This window comes from Bombina bombina, chromosome 3 (assembly GCF_027579735.1).
Source record: "Bombina bombina isolate aBomBom1 chromosome 3, aBomBom1.pri, whole genome shotgun sequence".
Taxonomy (NCBI): domain Eukaryota; kingdom Metazoa; phylum Chordata; class Amphibia; order Anura; family Bombinatoridae; genus Bombina; species Bombina bombina.
Genome location: NC_069501.1, coordinates 1,038,953,018 through 1,038,973,632, shown reverse-complemented (window position 1 = coordinate 1,038,973,632; position 20,615 = coordinate 1,038,953,018). Strand labels below are relative to the sequence as shown.

General features: G+C 39.4%; 1 protein-coding gene across 2 annotated transcripts in view; it reads right to left on the bottom strand.

The window, feature by feature from the left end:
• The window catches only part of VDR (vitamin D receptor), a 401,245-nt gene that overhangs the window by 103,995 nt on the left and 276,635 nt on the right, over window positions 1–20,615 (bottom strand). For both annotated transcript variants that reach the window (XM_053708254.1, XM_053708253.1), the window contains one exon: window positions 13,857–13,987. In XM_053708254.1, the coding sequence (XP_053564229.1) occupies window positions 13,857–13,987 (131 nt within the window). The remainder of the gene's footprint in view (window positions 1–13,856; window positions 13,988–20,615) is intronic.

Sequence of the window (20,615 nt, the reverse complement as noted above, 5' to 3'; positions counted from 1 at the left end):
TGAGCTTTCAGGGATCCCCAGACCGCGCCCCAGCCCATCAGACTGGCGTCGGTCGTGACAATGACCCACTCTGGTCTGCGGAAGGTCATCCCTTGTGACAGGTTGTCCAGGGACAGCCACCAACGGAGTGAGTCTCTGGTCCTCTGATTTACTTGTATCCTCGGAGACAAGTTTGTATAGTCCCCATTCCACTGACTGAGCATGCACAGTTGTAATGGTCTTAGATGAATGCGCGCAAAAGGAACTATGTCCATTGCCGCTACCATCAAACCTATCACTTCCATGCACTGCGCTATGGAAGGAAGAGGAACGGAATGAAGTATCCGACAAGAGTCTAGAAGTTTTGTTTTTCTGGCCTCTGTCAGAAAAATCCTCATTTCTAAAGAGTCTATTATTGTTCCCAAGAAGGGAACCCTTGTTGACGGAGATAGAGAACTCTTTTCCACGTTCACTTTCCATCCGTGAGATCTGAGAAAGGCCAGGACGATGTCCGTGTGAGCCTTTGCTTGAGGAAGGGACGACGCTTGAATCAGAATGTCGTCCAAGTAAGGTACTACAGCAATGCCCCTTGGTCTTAGCACAGCTAGAAGGGACCCTAGTACCTTTGTGAAAATCCTTGGAGCAGTGGCTAATCCGAAAGGAAGCGCCACGAACTGGTAATGCTTGTCCAGGAATGCGAACCTTAGGAACCGATGATGTTCCTTGTGGATAGGAATATGTAGATACGCATCCTTTAAATCCACCGTGGTCATGAATTGACCTTCCTGGATGGAAGGAAGAATTGTTCGAATGGTTTCCATTTTGAACGATGGAACCTTGAGAAACTTGTTTAAGATCTTGAGATCTAAGATTGGTCTGAACGTTCCCTCTTTTTTGGGAACTATGAACAGATTGGAGTAGAACCCCATCCCTTGTTCTCCTAATGGAACAGGATGAATCACTCCCATTTTTAACAGGTCTTCTACACAACGTAAGAATGCCTGTCTTTTTATGTGGTCTGAAGACAACTGAGACCTGTGGAACCTCCCCCTTGGGGGAAGCCCCTTGAATTCCAGAAGATAACCTTGGGAGACTATTTCTAGCGCCCAAGGATCCAGAACATCTCTTGCCCAAGCCTGAGCGAAGAGAGAGAGTCTGCCCCCCACCAGATCCGGTCCCGGATCGGGGGCCAACATTTCATGCTGTCTTGGTAGCAGTGGCAGGTTTTTTGGCCTGCTTTCCCTTGTTCCAGCCTTGCATTGGTCTCCAAGCTGGCTTGGCTTGAGAAGTATTACCCTCTTGCTTAGAGGACGTAGCACTTTGGGCTGGTCCGTTTCTACGAAAGGGACGAAAATTAGGTTTATTTTTGGCCTTGAAAGGCCGATCCTGAGGAAGGGCGTGGCCCTTACCCCCAGTGATATCAGAGATAATCTCTTTCAAGTCAGGGCCAAACAGCGTTTTCCCCTTGAAAGGAATGTTAAGTAGCTTGTTCTTGGAAGACGCATCAGCTGACCAAGATTTCAACCAAAGCGCTCTGCGCGCCACAATAGCAAACCCAGAATTCTTAGCCGCTAACCTAGCCAATTGCAAAGTGGCGTCTAGGGTGAAAGAATTAGCCAATTTGAGAGCATTGATTCTGTCCATAATCTCCTCATAAGGAGGAGAATCACTATCGACCGCCTTTACCAGCTCATCGAACCAGAAACACGCGGCTGTAGCGACAGGGACAATGCATGAAATTGGTTGTAGAAGGTAACCCTGCTGAACAAACATCTTTTTAAGTAAACCTTCTAATTTGTTATCCATAGGATCTTTGAAAGCACAACTATCTTCTATGGGTATAGTGGTGCGTTTGTTTAAAGTGGAAACCGCTCCCTCGACCTTGGGGACTGTCTGCCATAAGTCCTTTCTGGGGTCGACCATGGGAAACAATTTTTTAAATATGGGGGGAGGGACGAAAGGAATACTGGGCCTTTCCCATTCTTTATTTACAATGTCCGCCACCCGCTTGGGTATAGGAAAAGCTTCTGGGAGCCCCGGGACCTCTAGGAACTTGTCCATTTTACATAGTTTCTCTGGGATGACCAACTTGTCACAATCATCCAGAGTGGATAATACCTCCTTAAGCAGAATGCGGAGATGTTCCAACTTAAATTTAAACGTAATCACATCAGGTTCAGCTTGTTGAGAAATGTTCCCTGAATCAGTAATTTCTCCCTCAGACAAAACCTCCCTGGCCCCATCAGACTGGTTTAGGGGCCCTTCAGAACCATTATTATCAGCGTCGTCATGCTCTTCAGTATCTAAAACAGAGCAGTCGCGCTTACGCTGATAAGTGTGCATTTTGGCTAAAATGTTTTTGACAGAATTATCCATTACAGCCGTTAATTGTTGCATAGTAAGGAGTATTGGCGCGCTAGATGTACTAGGGGCCTCCTGAGTGGGCAAGACTCGTGTAGACGAAGGAGGGAATGATGCAGTACCATGCTTACTCCCCTCACTTGAGGAATCATCTTGGGCATCATTGTCATTGTCACATAAATCACATTTAATTAAATGAGAAGGAACTCTGGCTTCCCCACATTCAGAACACAGTCTATCTGGTAGTTCAGACATGTTAAACAGGCATAAACTTGATAACAAAGTACAAAAAACGTTTTAAAATAAAACCGTTACTGTCACTTTAAATTTTAAACTGAACACACTTTATTACTGCAATTGCGAAAAAATATGAAGGAATTGTTCAAAATTCACCAAAATTTCACCACAGTGTCTTAAAGCCTTAAAAGTATTGCACACCAAATTTGGAAGCTTTAACCCTTAAAATAACGGAACCGGGGCCGTTTTTAACTTTAACCCCTTTACAGTCCCTGGTATCTGCTTTGCTGAGACCCAACCAAGCCCAAAGGGGAATACGATACCAAATGACGCCTTCAGAAAGTCTTTTCTATGTATCAGAGCTCCTCACACATGCGACTGCATGTCATGCCTCTCAAAAACAAGTGCGCAACACCGGCGCGAAAATGAGGCTCTGCCTATGATTTGGGAAAGCCCCTAAAGAATAAGGTGTCTAAAACAGTGCCTGCCGATATAATCTTATCAAAATACCCAGATTAAATGATTCCTCAAGGCTAAATATGTGTTAATAATGGATCGATTTAGCCCAGAAAAAGTCTACAGTCTTAATAAGCCCTTGTGAAGCCCTTATTTACTATCTTAATAAACATGGCTTACCGGATCCCATAGGGAAAATGACAGCTTCCAGCATTACATCGTCTTGTTAGAATGTGTCATACCTCAAGCAGCAAGAGACTGCTCACTGTTCCCCCAACTGAAGTTAATTCCTCTCAACAGTCCTGTGTGGAACAGCCATGGATTTTAGTAACGGTTGCTAAAATCATTTTCCTCATACAAACAGAAATCTTCATCTCTTTTCTGTTTCTGAGTAAATAGTACATACCAGCACTATTTTAAAATAACAAACTCTTGATTGAATAATAAAAACTACAGTTAAACACTAAAAAACTCTAAGCCATCTCCGTGGAGATGTTGCCTGTACAACGGCAAAGAGAATGACTGGGGTAGGCGGAGCCTAGGAGGGATCATGTGACCAGCTTTGCTGGGCTCTTTGCCATTTCCTGTTGGGGAAGAGAATATCCCACAAGTAAGGATGACGCCGTGGACCGGACACACCTATGTTGGAGAAATACACTTTAAAAAAAAAAAAAAAAACTATTGAGTATTTGAAATTCAGAGAAAGTGCATTGTCTTTTTTATTATGTACGTGTTAATTATCTAATTCTACTGCATTGAGTGGTCCTTTAAGGCCCCTTGTTGCAAATATATTGCACAAATTATTATTATTGGTTCAATTTGCAGTGTATTTAAATGTAACTGTTATTTTGTAACTGTATACTTTAAATAGCTAATGTTGTAAATTGTGGTTACAAGAGCAAAAAAATATTAGGCAACAAAAACTATTTATTTCTAAGTGTTCTTTATTTATACCCACATTTTAAATAAAAGGGACATAATACTCATATGCTAAATCACTTGAAACTGATGCAGAATAACTGTAAAAGGCTGACAGGAAAATATCACCTGAGCATCTCTATGTAAAAAGGGAAGATATTTTACCTCACAATTTCCTCAGTTTAACAGAGTAAGTTCTGTGTAAAAAGTAATACTCAGCTGTTCCCAGCTGCAGGTAAAAAAAAATAAAAAAATGAAGAAATGAACAGCAGCCAATCAGCATAAACAGTGCTGAGGTCACAAACTCTTTTACTGTGATCTCATGAGATTTGACTTAACTCTCATGAGATTTCATAGTAAACTTCCTTACACTGAATAGGGAAATAAGATGAGTGTGCACGAGGCTCAACCCATTAGCTGTCCCGGGACAGACATACTGATTTGCTGCTTAGAAGTCCTTTACAATGGGATGTGGCTACTGAGGAACTTTTGAGGTAAAACATATTTCTTTTTTACATAGAGATGTTCAGGTGATATTTTCTAGTCAGCTTTTTACAGCTATACTGCATCACTTTCAAGTGCTTAAACATTTGGGTATTATGGCCCTTTAAATAAGGCAGCTGCAACTCACATTTTCAGCCATTTCATATTACATTTAAATTTTGAATAGTTCATTCCCTATACAGAATTTGACTATCATGTAAAAGAATTTTTTTACTCAAACATTAGACAATTTATAATTTATTTGTAAAGTCTTATATAATCTTGTTCTGTAAAACCAATTTCTAAATAAAAGGATTTCTAATTTAATTATATGTTTTATGTTGAGTTTCTCATATCTATTAGACGTCTCTATAAAATTTGGAACTGCAGAATCACATACAAAGGGCTATATAATTTCCTGTAAAAGCTAATGATTGATTTTTTCATAATTTACTTTGAACAACTGCCTTGAACAACGTAGCTCATCATTTCTGTATGGAGCGAAAATCAAAGAAAAGTGTTTTTCTTTTAATTAAAGATTCAGACAATAAGATATACAGTACGACAAAGATAAAGCTACAGAGAAATTCAAATTGCTAAGTATAAATGTGGCTTGGACATAGTTATGCTGCTTTTTATTAAAAATCTCCATTTGTAAATAATCTTATACTTTTAAAATGATATATTTCTTAATCAAAAATTGCTTAAATTATTAGTTTTATTTCAATTCAAATGAGAAATCTGCAGTGTTAAAATTATACAGTAGATTTAAATCATGAAATATTTATTAAGGTTTTTCTAGGATTTTTTTAAAATTATTAATAATTTATATACTAGTTTCAAAGTAATTTTTTGCTGCAGTTTGATTTACTGACATGTAAAATATTTTGACACATATTCAACTGAAAGCAAATGCAGTTATTTTAAAAATAATTATTTAGTAATGGATTACTTTACATTTCTGAGTCACATGCTTCTTAAAATTTTACTGACATTAGTTAAAAGGACAATTAAAGGGACACTGTACTGAAAATATGACATGCTCTAATTTGCTAAAAGCATTTAAGTTTAACACTAGTAAACTCTACAACAACTATTGGCCAGAGAATGAGTGGACGCTAACAGTTATGCACAAGTGAGTTTATTGCAGGTGTTTGCACTCGGGTTTACCGCTGGTATTACAAGTTGAAAGTAACACAATCGATTGAGCGCAATCGCAAATTACGCTAGAATGATTACTGCGTCCTCATTGCTCTGGTTAACTGTTTTGCAAAACAAAAAAGTGTCACAAAACACATAAAAAATATATTACAAAAGTACGGTTATACTCATAACACCATCTAATAAAAAATATTAAAAAAAAATTACATAAAAAAGTTCAAAGATATGAGGTCTCATGTGTCATATCTGTCAAATCCTGTGATCTTTGGCATTTTGAAAAGAATGTGATTGAAAGTTGGTCTTTTTAGCAAGCTTCCAAAGAATTAATCTCATACCACATGTGTATGTAATGCTCAAGCATGTTTTGCACAAACCTGATGTAATAGACCTTTTTCACAGCAGCCATTTTGACATGAAATAGTAGGACAAATACAGGTGTTAGCAGTGACATTTATTAGGGTTCCATTCCATTGCTCAAGTGTAAGGGGAGGTCACCCTAAATACTTGCCACTTTAGCCTATAGAAGCAGTTTTTTCTGTTTTTTTAATACTGCATACAAATATTCTGTATTTTCTGGTTGTATTCTAATAAAACGACTTAGAAATAATTATATATGGTCATTATACCATTGCTAAAGCAACAAATCTAATGGTGGCCTAAGACTTGTTCACAGTACTGTGTGGTTTTGAGCAAAATCTGCCGCTTACCCAATTAGTAAAGGTAGTCGCATGGCTCAGCTGTGCGATGACTGCTGATAACTGGGTCACCATCAGTGTTCCCTCTAACGCCAGTTTTTTGTGTGGTCCAGCAGTAAAACAGATAATAAGGGAGCCACATCTTGCAGTCTGCATTGTGTAGCATTTGCTAATTGCTCTAATTAGATACGTTTTTTTTTAAAGGATTGTGATTGCCTCCATAGAGTTAAAGGGTAGCTAGCTGTGTGACTGCTGCTGCTGTTTGGGTTTCGATTGAGACCAGTAGATCTCTGCACCTCCTTGGTGGTACTTTAGCTATGTGCTTAATCCACATGCAGGGGTTAAACACGTAGAGTTGCAAGGTTGCTAGTGTCAAAATCCATGCTCTAATGAATTAAACCATTTCATCATGTGAATTTTCCACTTTAATGGCCCTTTAAGCTACTTTTGGGTTATCTAAAAATAAGGTATTAAAACATAACCTTAAAATAATCAAAAAAAGAACAACAACAAAAAAGTCCTTTATCATCAAATATGTTTGATCAATTTTTCACAATTTCACAATATACAAAATCTCTTAAATGCATGATCTAATATTTGGGATTTAGACCAGTGTTTCCTCTGTTAGATGAAGTGATTTGACAAGACACATGTTAACCTAGTTAGCAGTTTGCTGGAAGACTAGAGAGTTAAAACTGGAAAATATGTTTCCTAAATAAAGCAGTAAGTGGTGAAAACTTAATATACCATTTTACAGCTGTTTGTTGATAAAAGCTTAATTGGTAAATTGGTAACTTAGATTCACATTAATATATGACCAAAAAAAAAAGTTCCACATCCATGGATTTAAAAACGTGACAACTTGGCAAACAAGTATTCCTCAGTAGTACCCATTAGTTTCAGAGACTATTTTTAGCTAAACTATATCAGAATTCATTAATGAAGTAATGTTTTAGAGGGAACTTTAATCTTTAAAGGGACAGTCAACACCAGATTTTTTGTTGTTTTAAAAGATAGATAAATCCCTTAATTACCAATTCCCCAGTTTTGCATAACCAACACAGTTATAATTATACACGTTTTACCTCTGTAATTACTTTGTATCTAAGCCTCAGCAGACTGCCCCCTTATTTCAGTTCTTTTGACAGACTTGCATTTTAGCCAATCAAAGCATGGTAAATTCACGTGCATGAGCTCAATGTTATCTATATGAAACACGTGAACTAATGCACTCTAGTGGTGAAAAACTATCAAAATGCTTTTAGATTATAGGCGGCCTTCAAGTTCTAAGAAATTAGCATATGAACCTCCAAGGTTTAGCTTTCAACTAAGAATACCAAGAGAACAAAGCAAAATTGGTGATAAAAGTAAATTGGAAAGTTGTTTAAAATGACATGCCCTATTTGAAACATGAAAGTTTTTTTGGACTTGACTGTCCCTTTAACTTATGTAAGAAATTTTAAGTGATTATATTTTAACAGAACAGGACCTGAGGGCAATGCATTGTTAACTGGGCTACAGTGACTATTCTGTTGCACTAAAGTGCTTATAATATAGGGAGATATCCATGCTTTTAAACAGGAAATTAATTCAATATGACTATATGGCAACTCATCATCCATCTTATCTTAAATAATGCAAATATCCTTTTCTAAGTAAAATGAGCAGCTAAAGCTGTATTGTCATTAGGGAAATTAAGTGAGTCTTGTTTGCTTTATTAAGAAAAGAACATAAAAATGCAAAAAGAAAATGGTCTAATCTGTTCCCGGCAAAAAGATTAAGTACTACTGGGAGCTAGCTGTACACATCTGGTGAGAGATTTGTGTAGCCACCAATCACAAGCTAGCTCCCAGTAGCATTGTTTTTCTGAAACTGGCTTTAACTATGCGTTTAACTCCTTTGTAGGCTTTATTAAACAAATAGTTTTATGCAAGCAACAGTGCAATAATACAATGATTTAATAGATTATAGAAATGTCTTTAAAGGGGCAAAAAGCAATTGCAGTTTAAACACAGCATATCTCATCTATAAAGCATTGCTTTGATAAAAAGATAATTGAAACACATTTAAAGTTATGTTTACAAAACCCAAATCAGCATATATGGGGAGGCGCTTCCTATGGAAACCACAAGCAGCAGCTTACTTTTGCAAAACATACATCAGTTTTTAGGAGAGTTTTTAGGAGAAGATAAGGACACTTGCCATTTTGGGCTCGATTTATTAAGCTACTGCGGACAGGGACGGACATTTGCGCCCCTGTCCACCGCAGCTCGGCTTACTTGCGGAATTTAACATTGCACAAGAGCGCCATTTTGCGTTGTCGTGTAATGCTGCCCGCGCACTGCCAATCACGCAGGCAGAAGCTGTCAATCTCCCCGGTTGGACGTGACCAGGGAGATTCAAATTCTGCACCTAAGAGGTAGAGAAGAGGAAAGGAAAGGTCCGATGACCGCTGCTTCATAAATACGGACTGCAGGTTCTCTTGTGAGAACCTGCAGTCGAAGAAGAGCGTAATGTAGGTGGAAGAAAAGCACCAAGGTCAAAATTGAGCAAAGACTGCATTGCATTTGTTGTCTTAATCAGTAAGTTGCATTTAAACACAGAAGCAATAAAGTACATACTGGTTGAGGAGAATCAGCTCGATGTGTGCGAAACCTGGATCTGATGTAAAATCATCAAATTAAAACTAAAAATTTCGTCAGAGGGGAGGCCCACCGCCTAAGACTTTGAAAACCCTGCTGAGAGCTAGTTGTAAATTAGGAAGTTATTTAAAATCGTACGCTCTATCTGAATCATGAAAAAAAAAAAATATGTGTTTCATGTCCCTTTAAACATGAATTTTGGTTTTCTTTTAGTTTTCTTAATAAACTAAAAAGGTAGAAATACAATCCCAAAACTTGTAGATACTGTTAAACAGGAAACTATATGTTAAAGGTTGTTACATATATAAGCGCTGCAGAATCTTTTGGAGCTCAACAAATAACTAATAATAATAATAATAATAATAATAATAATGTATATCCCAAACTTACTCAGATCTATTAAAAGGGGGATGACAACAAAGACTTAGGCCTAGATTTGGAGTTTGGCGGTAGCCGTGAAAACCAGCGTTAGAGGCTCCTAACGCTGGTTTTAGGCTACCTCCGGTATTTGTAGTCACTCAAAAAAGGGTCTAACGCTCACTTTTCAGCCGCAACTTTTCCATACCGCAGATCCCCTTACGTCAATTGCGTATCCTATCTTTTCAATGGGATTTTTCTAACTCCGGTATTTAGAGTCGTGGCTGAAGTGAGCGTTAGAAATCTAACGACAAAACTCCAGCCGCAGAGAAAAGTCAGTAGTTAAGAGCTTTCTGGGCTAACGTCGGTTCATAAAGCTCTTAACTACTGTACTCTAAAGTACACTAACACCCATAAACTACCTATGTACCCCTAAACCGAGACCCCCCCACATCGCCGCCACTCTATTACATTTTTTTAACCCCTAATCTGCCGACCACCACCTACGTTATCCTTATGTACCCCTAATCTGCTGCCCCTAACACCGCCGACCCCTATATTATATTTATTAACCCCTAATCTGCCCCCCTCAACGTCGCCTCCACCTGCCTACACTTATTAACCCCTAATCTGCCAATCGGACCGCACCGCTACTATAATAAAGTTATTAACCCCTAATCCGCCTCACTAACCCTATAATAAATAGTATTAACCCCTTATCTGCCCTCCCTAACATCGCCGACACCTAACTTCAATTATTAACCCCTAATCTGCCGACCGGAGCTCACCGTTATTCTAATAAATGTATTAACCCCTAAAGCTAAGTCTAACCCTAACACTAACACCCCCCTAACTTAAATATAATTTTAATCTAACAAAATTAATTAACTCTTATTAAATAAATTAGTCCTATTTAAAGCGAAATACTTACCTGTAAAATAAATCCTAATATAGCTACAATATAAATTATAATTATATTATAGCTATTGTAGGATTTATATTTATTTTACAGGTAACTTTGAATTTATTTTAACCATGTACAATAGCTATTAAATAGTTAAGAACTATTTAATAGTTACCTAGTTAAAATAATAACAAAATTACCTGTAAAATAAATCCTAACCTAAGTTACAATTAAACCTAACACTACACTATCATTAAATTAATTAAATACAATATCTACAATTATCTACAATTAAATAAACTAACTAAAGTACAAAAAATAAAAAAATATTTACAAACATAAGAAAAATATTACAACAATTTTAAACTAATTACACCTACTCTAAGCCCCCTAATAAAATAACAAAGCCCCCCAAAATAAAAAAATGCCCTACCCTATTCTAAAATTAAAATAGAAAAGCTCTTTTACCTTACCAGCAATGAAAAGGGCCCTTTGCGGGGCATGCCCCAAAGAATTCAGCTCTTTTGCCTGTAAAAAAAAAAAAACATACAATACCCCCCCCCAACATTACAACCCACCACCCACATACCCCTAATCTAACCCAAACCCCCCTTAAATAAACCTAACACTAAGCCCCCTAATAAAATAACAAAGCCCCCCAAAATAAAAAAATGCCCTACCCTATTCTAAATTACTAAAGTTCAAAGCTCTTTTACCTTACCAGCCCTGAACAGGGCCCTTTGCGGGGCATGCCCCAAGAAGTTCAGCTCTTTTGCCTGTAAAAAAAAACATACAATACCCCCCCCACAACATTACAACCCACCACCCACATACCCCTAATCTAACCCAAACCCCCCTTAAATAAACCTAACACTAAGCCCCTGAAGATCATCCTACCTTGTCTTCACCATACCAGGTTCACCGATCGGTCCTGGCTCCAAAATCTTCATCCAACCCAAGCGGGGGCTGGCGATCCATCATCCGGTGGCTGAAGAGGTCCAGAAGAGGCTCCAAAGTCTTCATCCTATCCGGGAAGAAGAGTAGATCCGGACCGGCAACCATCATCTTCCAAGCGGCATCTTCTATCTTCATCCGATGAGGACCGGCTCCATCCTGAAGACCTCCACCGCGGACCCATCTTCATCCGACGACGTCCAACTGAAGAATGACGGTTCCTTTAAGGGACGTCATCCAAGATGGCGTCCCTCGAATTCCGATTGGCTGATAGGATCAATCAGATATCAATCAGATTGATCTTGATTCTGATTGGCTGATTCCATCAGCCAATCAGAATATTCCTACCTTAATTCCGATTGGCTGATAGAATCCTATCAGCCAATCGGAATTCGAGGGACGCCATCTTGGATGACGTCCCTTAAAGGAACCATCATTCTTCAGTTGGACGTCGCCGGATGAAGATGGGTCCGCGGTGGAGGTCTTCAGGATAGAGCCAGTCCTCATCGGATGAATATAGAAGATGCCGCTTGGAAGATGATGGTTGCCGGTCCGGATCTACTCTTCTTCCCGGATAGGATGAAGACTTTGGAGCCTCTTCTGGACCTCTTCAACCACCGGATGATGGATCGCCAGCCCCCGCTTGGGTTGGATGAAGATTTTGGAGCCAGGACCGATCGGTGAACCTGGTATGGTGAAGACAAGGTAGGATGATCTTCAGGGGCTTAGTGTTAGGTTTATTTAAGGGGGGTTTTGGGTTAGATTAGGGGTATGTGGGTGGTGGGTTGTAATGTTGGGGGGGGTATTGTATGTTTTTTTTTACAGGCAAAAGAGCTGAACTTCTTGGGGCATGCCCCGCAAAGGGCCCTGTTCAGGGCTGGTAAGGTAAAAGAGCTTTGAACTTTAGTAATTTAGAATAGGGTAGGGCATTTTTTTATTTTGGGGGGCTTTGTTATTTTATTAGGGGGCTTAGAGTAGGTGTAATTAGTTTAAAATTGTTGTAATATTTTTCTTATGTTTGTAAATATTTTTTTATTTTTTGTAACTTAGTTCTTTTTTATTTTTTGTACTTTAGTTAGTTTATTTCATTGTAGTTATTTGTAGATATTGTATTTAATTAATGTATTGATAGTGTAGTGTTAGGTTTAATTGTAGGTAATTGTAGGTATTTTATTTAATTAATTTAATGATAGTATTAGTGTTAAGTTTAATTGTAACTTAGGTTAGGATTTATTTTACAGGTAATGTTGTAATTATTTTAACTATTTTAGCTATTAAATAGTTCTTAACTATTTAATAGCTATTGTACCTGGTTAAAATAAATACAAAGTTACCTGTAAAATAAATATTAATCCTAAAATAGCTATAATATAATTATAATTTATATTGTAGCTATATTAGGATTTATTTTACAGGTAAGTATTTAGCTTTAAATAGGAATAATTTATTTAATAAGAGTTAATTAATTTCTTTAGATTAAAATTATATTTAACTTAGGGGGGTGTTAGTGTTAGGGTTAGACTTTAGGGGTTAATACATTTATTAGAATAGCGGTGAGCTCCAGTCGGCAGATTAGGGGTTAATAATTGAAGTTAGGTGTCGGCGATGTTAGGGAGGGCAGATTAGGGGTTAATACTATTTATTATAGGGTTAGTGAGGCGGATTAGGGGTTAATAAGTGTAGGCAGGTGGAGGCGACGTTGAGGGGGGCAGATTAGGGGTTAATAAATATAATATAGGGGTCGGCAGTGTTAGGTGCGGCAGATTAGGGGTACATAGGGATAATGTAAGTAGCAGCGGTTTACGGAGCGGCAGATTAGGGGTTAATAATAATATGCAGGGGTCAGCAATAGCGGGGGCGACAGATTAGGGGTTAATAAGTGTAAGGTTAGGGGTGTTTAGACTCGGGGTACATGTTAGAGTGTTAGGTGCAGACATAGGAAGTGTTTCCCCATAGCAAACAATGGGGCTGCGTTAGGAGCTGAACGCGGCTTTTTTGCAGGTGTTTTTTTCAGCTCAAACAGCCCCATTGTTTCCTATGGGGGAATCGTGCACAAGCACGTTTTTGAGGCTGGCCGCGTCCGTAAGCAACTCTGGTATCGAGAGTTGCAGTTGCGTTAAATATGCTCTACGCTCCTTTTTTGGAGCCTAACGCAGCCTTTCTGTGGACTCTCAATACCAGAGTTATTTTTATGTTGCGGCCAGAAAAAAGCCAGCGTTAGCTACGCGGGTCCTTACCGACAAAACTCAAAATCTAGCCGTTAGTTTTAATATAGTATTATAATGCCAGACAATTTAAAACAACAACATTTTACTTGTGTTTAGTAATTCATTTCTATCCGTTTTATATTGTGTTTTTAAAATTTATTGCCCCCCCCCCCGCATATTCTTTGTTATCATATTTCCCCAGCTGCCCATTCTCTGAAGCTTTTTTTCTAAGATTCACGCCATAAAACAGCACAGCCAATGAAATACCAAACCTTCAGTCTAATAACAAAATAGCTGGTCACAAATGACTTCCCATACAAGGTGAATAAGATGCGGCCTGATTATTGTTTTTTTACATGTCCCTGTAAGAATTAAACCGACCCAGACCCCAAATGCTAAGATAACATTGCGTTGGGAGAGGCAGAGAGGATCTACCTGATGCTGTTCCTTATTCAAATGGACAATGATATTAAAGTAACATTTAATACACGTGTTTACTTACACTCTTTCATCATCCCAATATCAACACATCGCTTAAGTCGACAGGACTGACAATGTCGTCTGTTATCTTTGGTTATTCTGCAGTCTCCATTAAACGGACAAGTGAAAACAGCCTTCCTTTTCATACTTCTCCTAAATAAAAGAACAAAAATAAAAAATAGAAAACATGGTGCAAACATTTCTCTATATAATTATTATTTTATACAGACATATTAATGTAAACATGCATGTGTGCAAATATATTTTTAATTATCCCATAGCCATTAAAAAGTTCAACTGGGTCTCAAAATACTTTTGTTTGTTTTCCTGTATCAGTCTCTAGTTTATTATAAATTTAGTTTGAGAAAAAGATTTACTAATTACTTATTTACAAGATGCATGGAGTTTGCCAGAGGTTATATTAGTCACGTAATTAAAAAAATACTATGTTCTGCCCAGAACTCAAAATAGAGTAAAAATGTATGAGATCAGCTGTTCAATGTACAAGTAAGACATAACCAAATGCTTTTGTTTTATATATAATTACGTCAATTAGAATTGTGTTTATCTTATGTTAATTAAAAGGAGCACATTTAATAATGCTAATCATTAAATAATAAATCAGTGGATTAATACAACAATTTTATAAATCAAATTAACAAAAAAATAAGCATCTTTATTTTAACTCAGATAAAAGCAGAGGGAGAGGGGGTAAATAAGGTGCAGACGCACCATGTGCTTTTAGCGCTCCTAGGAGAGGGAGCAACAGATGTATCCACATTCCACAAGTATTCTGCACTACTGCACATGCACTCTGTTGTGCAGGGAAAGTGAAATTGAGCGTGGCTCACTTGTATGGCCACACCCATATTATGTCCCTTAAAAAGTGTTCTTGAAATGCCTGGGGAAAAGATGGCAACACTAATTACATTACTTTCAGAGCTTTCAGATACAGAACAAATCCCCGGCAAATATACAGGTTGCCCACGTTTTACAACGGTTCAATTTACACCGTTTCAGAATAACAAACTTTTTTCCCAGTCATGTGACTGCTATTAAAAAGTATTGAGAAGCAGTGAATTTATTAAAATAGCCAGTAGATGGAGCTATCCGCTTGTGTTGCAGCAAAGCCAAGCAAGCTGAAATTAATCAGCTTAACCAGACCTGAGCTATCGAGCAGATTTCAAAGGAACAAGATCTTCCTGTCTATAAATCAGTCCAGATTGGAATGCATAGAAAGAAGTCTGTGTTGTGTGATTATTTTATTAGGTTTATAATGCTGTTTAGCAAATGTTTTTGTTCATTTAACTTAGTTTAGTTATATATTCTGTGTTGTGTGACTATTTTATTAGGTTTATAATGCTGTTTATGATTTAAAGTCTTCATTTCAAAGCTTTAAAAATAATGTATTAGGTGTTACTTATGACAATTTTGAGAGGGGCCTGGAACCTATCTCCCTCACTTCCCATTGACTTACATTATAAACTGGGTTTCAATTTACAACGTTTTTGATTTACAACTATTCCTTCTGGAACCTAACCCCGGTGTAAACTGAGGGCTACCTGTATTAAGAATTTGGGTGATACTAGTATACTAAACACACATCTTGTTTATTCTCTATAAAAACATGTACTGCAAAGTAAATATTAGCCCAACCTATCTTTTATTATGGTCTATGCCACAAAGTTTACACAGTTGCATATATATATATATGTATGTATGTATGTATTTATAGATTCACACATATACAGGTAGCCCTCAGTTTACGCCGGGGTTAGGTTCCAGAAGGAATGGTTGTAAATCGAAACCGTTGTAAATTGAAACCCAGTTTATAATGTAAGTCAATGGGAAGTGAGGGAGATAGGTTCCAGGCCCCTCTCAAAATTGTCATAAGTAACACCTAATACATTATTTAAAAAGCTTTGAAATGTAGACTTTAAATGCTAAACAGCATTATAAACCTAATAAAATAATCACACAACACAGAATATATAATTAAACTAAGTTAAATGAACAAAAACATTTGCTAAACAGCATTATAAACCTAATAAAATAATCACACAACACAGATTTCACTTGCATTTTTCTGCAAACAGTTATTTCTATGCATTCCAATCTGGACTGATTTATAGACAGGAAGATCTTGTTCCTTTGAAATCTGCTCGATAGCTCAGGTCTGGTTAAACTGATTAATTTCAGCTTGCTTGGTTTTGCTGCAACACAAGCGGACAGCTCCACCTACTGGTTATTTTAATAAATGAACTGCTTCTCAATGCTTTTCAATAGCAGTCACATGACTGGAAAAAACATAATTTATGCTTACCTGATAAATTCCTTTCTTCTGTTGTGTGATCAGTCCACGGGTCATCATTACTTCTGGGATATAACTCCTCCCCAACAGGAAATGCAAGAGGATTCACCCAGCAGAGCTGCATATAGCTCCTCCCCTCTACGTCAGTCCCAGTCATTCGACCAAGAAACAACGAGAAAGGAGTAACCAAGGGTGAAGTGGTGACTGGAGTATAATTTAAAAGATATTTACCTGCCTTAAAACAGGGCGGGCCGTGGACTGATCACACAACAGAAGAAAGGAATTTATCAGGTAAGCATAAATTATGTTTTCTTCTGTTATGTGTGATCAGTCCACGGGTCATCATTACTTCTGGGATACCAATACCAAAGCAAAAGTACACGGATGACGGGAGGGATAGGCAGGCTCATTATACAGAAGGAACCACTGCCTGAAGAACCTTTCTCCCAAAAATAGCCTCCGAAGAAGCAAAAGTGTCAAATTTGTAAAATTTGGAAAAAGTATGAAGCGAAGACCAAGTTGCAGCCTTGCAAATCTGTTCAACAGAGGCCTCATTCTTAAAGGCCCAAGTGGAAGCCACAGCTCTAGTGGAGTGAGCTGTAATTCTTTCAGGAGGCTGCTGTCCAGCAGTCTCATAGGCTAAACGTATTATGCTACGAAGCCAAAAAGAGAGAGAGGTAGCAGAAGCTTTTTGACCTCTCCTCTGTCCAGAGTAAACGACAAACAAGGAAGAAGTTTGGCGAAAATCTTTAGTTGCCTGCAAGTAGAACTTGAGGGCACGAACTACATCCAGATTGTGTAAAAGACGTTCCTTCTTTGAAGAAGGATTTGGACACAAGGATGGGACAACAATCTCTTGATTGATGTTCCTGTTAGTGACTACCTTAGGTAAGAACCCAGGTTTAGTACGCAGAACTACCTTGTCTGAGTGAAAAATCAGATAAGGGGAATCACAATGTAAGGCTGATAACTCAGAGACTCTTCGAGCCGAGGAAATAGCCATTAAAAACAGAACTTTCCAAGATAACATTTTTATATCAATGGAATGAAGGGGTTCAAACGGAACACCCTGTAAAACGTTAAGAACTAAGTTTAAACTCCATGGTGGAGCAACAGCTTTAAACACAGGCTTGATCCTAGCTAAAGCCTGACAAAAGGACTGGACGTCTGGATTTTCTGACAGACGTCTGTGTAACAAGATGGACAGAGCTGAAATCTGTCCCTTTAATGAACTAGCTGATAAACCCTTTTCTAAACCTTCTTGTAGAAAAGACAATATCCTAGCGATCCTAACCTTACTCCAGGAGTAACCTTTGGATTCGCACCAGTATAGGTATTTCCGCCATATTTTATGGTAAATCCTTCTGGTAACAGGCTTCCTAGCCTGAATCAGGGTATCAATAACCGACTCAGAAAAACCACGTTTTGATAAAATCAAGCGTTCAATTTCCAAGCAGTCAGCTTCAGAGAAGTTAGATTTTGATGTTTGAATGGACCCTGTATCAGAAGGTCCTGTCTTAGAGGTAGAGACCAAGGCGGACAGGATGACATGTCCACTAGATCTGCATACCAAGTCCTGCGTGGCCAAGCAGGTGCTATTAGAATTACTGATGCTCTCTCCTGTTTGATTTTGGCAATCAATCGAGGAAGCAGCGGGAAGGGTGGAAACACATAAGCCATCCTGAAGTTCCAAGGTGCTGTCAAAGCATCTATCAGAACTGCTCCCGGATCCCTGGATCTGGACCCGTAGCGAGGAAGTTTGGCGTTCTGGCGAGACGCCATGAGATCTATCTCTGGTTTGCCCCAACGTCGAAGTATTTGGGCAAAGACCTCCGGATGAAGTTCCCACTCCCCCGGATGAAGAGTCTGGCGACTCAAGAAATCCGCCTCCCAGTTCTCCACTCCCGGGATGTGGATTGCTGACAGGTGGCAAGAGTGAGACTCTGCCCAGCGAATTATCTTTGATACTTCCATCATTGCTAGGGAGCTTCTTGTCCCTCCCTGATGGTTGATGTAAGCTACAGTCGTGATGTTGTCCGACTGAAACCTGATGAACCCCCGAGTTATTAACTGGGGCCAAGCCAGAAGGGCATTGAGAACTGCTCTCAATTCCAGAATGTTTATTGGAAGGAGACTCTCCTCCTGATTCCATAGTCCCTGAGCCTTCAGAGAATTCCAGACAGCGCCCCAACCTAGTAGGCTGGCGTCTGTTGTTACAATTGTCCAGTCTGGCCTGCTGAATGGCATTCCCCTGGACAGGTGTGGCCGATGAAGCCACCATAGAAGAGAATTTCTGGTCTCTTGATTCAGATTCAGAGTAGGGGACAAATCTGAGTAATCCCCATTCCACTGACTTAGCATGCATAGTTGCAGCGGTCTGAGGTGTAGGCGTGCAAAAGGTACTATGTCCATTGCCGCTACCATTAAGCCGATCACCTCCATGCATTGAGCTACTGACGGGTGTTGAATGGAATGAAGGACGCGGCATGCATTTTGAAGTTTTGTTAACCTGTCTTCTGTCAGGTAAATCTTCATTTCTACAGAATCTATAAGAGTCCCCAAGAATGGAACTCTTGTGAGAGGAAAGAGAGAACTCTTCTTTTCGTTCACTTTCCATCCATGCGACCTTAGAAATGCCAGAACTAACTCTGTATGAGACTTGGCAGTTTGAAAGCTTGAAGCTTGTATTAGAATGTCGTCTAGGTACGGAGCTACCGAAATCCCTCGCGGTCTTAGTACCGCTAGAAGGGCACCCAGAACCTTTGTGAAGATTCTTGGAGCCGTAGCCAATCCGAATGGAAGAGCTACAAACTGGTAGTGCCTGTCTAAGAAGGCAAACCTTAGATACCGGTGATGATCTTTGTGGATCGGTATGTGAAGGTAAGCATCCTTTAAATCCACTGTGGTCATGTACTGACCCTCTTGGATCATGGGTAAAATTGTCCGAATAGTTTCCATTTTGAACGATGGAACTCTTAGGAATTTGTTTAGAGTCTTTAAATCTAAGATTGGCCTGAAAGTTCCCTTTTTTTTTTTGGGAACCACAAACAGGTTTGAGTAGAACCCTTGTCCTTGTTCCGACCACGGAACCGGATGGATCACTCCCATTGTTAACAGATCTTGTACGCAGCGTAGAAACGCTTCTTTCTTTATCTGGTTTGTTGACAACCTTGACAGATGAAATCTCCCTCTTGGGGGAGATAATTTGAAGTCTAGAAGGTATCCCTGAGATATGATCTCTAGTGCCCAGGGATCCTGAACATCTCTTGCCCAGGCCTGGGCGAAGAGAGAGAGTCTGCCCCCTACTAGATCCGGTCCCGGATCGGGGGCTCTCGGTTCATGCTGTCTTTGGGGCAGCAGCAGGTTTCCTGGCCTGCTTGCTTTTGTTCCAGGACTGGTTAGGCTTCCAGCCTTGCCTGTAACGAGCAACAGCTCCTTCCTGTTTTGGTGCAGTGGAGGTTGATGCTGCTCCTGTTTTGAAATTCCGAAAGGGACGAAAATTAGACTGTCTAGCCTTAGCTTTGGCCTTGTCTTGAGGTAGGGCGTGGCCCTTACCTCCCGTAATGTCAGCGATAATTTCTTTCAAACCGGGCCCGAATAAGGACTGCCCCTTGAAAGGTATATTAAGTAATTTGGACTTAGAAGTAACATCAGCTGACCAGGATTTTAGCCACAGTGCCCTGCGTGCCTGTATGGCGAATCCTGAGTTCTTAGCCGTAAGTTTGGTTAAATGTACTACGGCCTCCGAAATGAAAGAATTAGCTAGTTTAAGGACTCTAAGCCTGTCCGTAATGTCGTCTAGCGTAGAGGAACTAAGGTTCTCTTCAAGCGACTCAATCCAAAATGCTGCCGCAGCCGTAATCGGCGCGATACATGCAAGGGGTTGTAATATAAAACCTTGTTGAACAAACATTTTCTTAAGGTAACCCTCTAATTTTTTATCCATTGGATCTGAGAAAGCACAGCTATCCTCCACCGGGATAGTGGTACGCTTAGCTAAAGTAGAAACTGCTCCCTCCACCTTGGGGACCGTTTGCCATAAGTCCCGAGTGGTGGCGTCTATTGGAAACATCTTTCTAAATATTGGAGGGGGTGAGAACGGCACACCGGGTCTATCCCACTCCTTAGTAACAATTTCAGTTAGTCTCTTAGGTATAGGAAAAACGTCAGTACTCGCCGGTACCGCAAAGTATTTATCCAACCTACACAGTTTCTCTGGTATTGCAACAGTGTTACAATCGTTGAGAGCTGCTAAGACCTCCCCTAGTAGTACACGGAGGTTCTCCAATTTAAATTTAAAATTTGAAATATCTGAGTCCAATCTGTTTGGATCAGAACCGTCACCCACAGAATGAAGCTCTCCGTCCTCATGCTCTGCGAGCTGTGACGCAGTATCAGACATGGCCCTAGCATTGTCAGCGCACTCTGTTCTCACCCCAGAGTGATCACGCTTGCCTCTTAGTTCAGGTA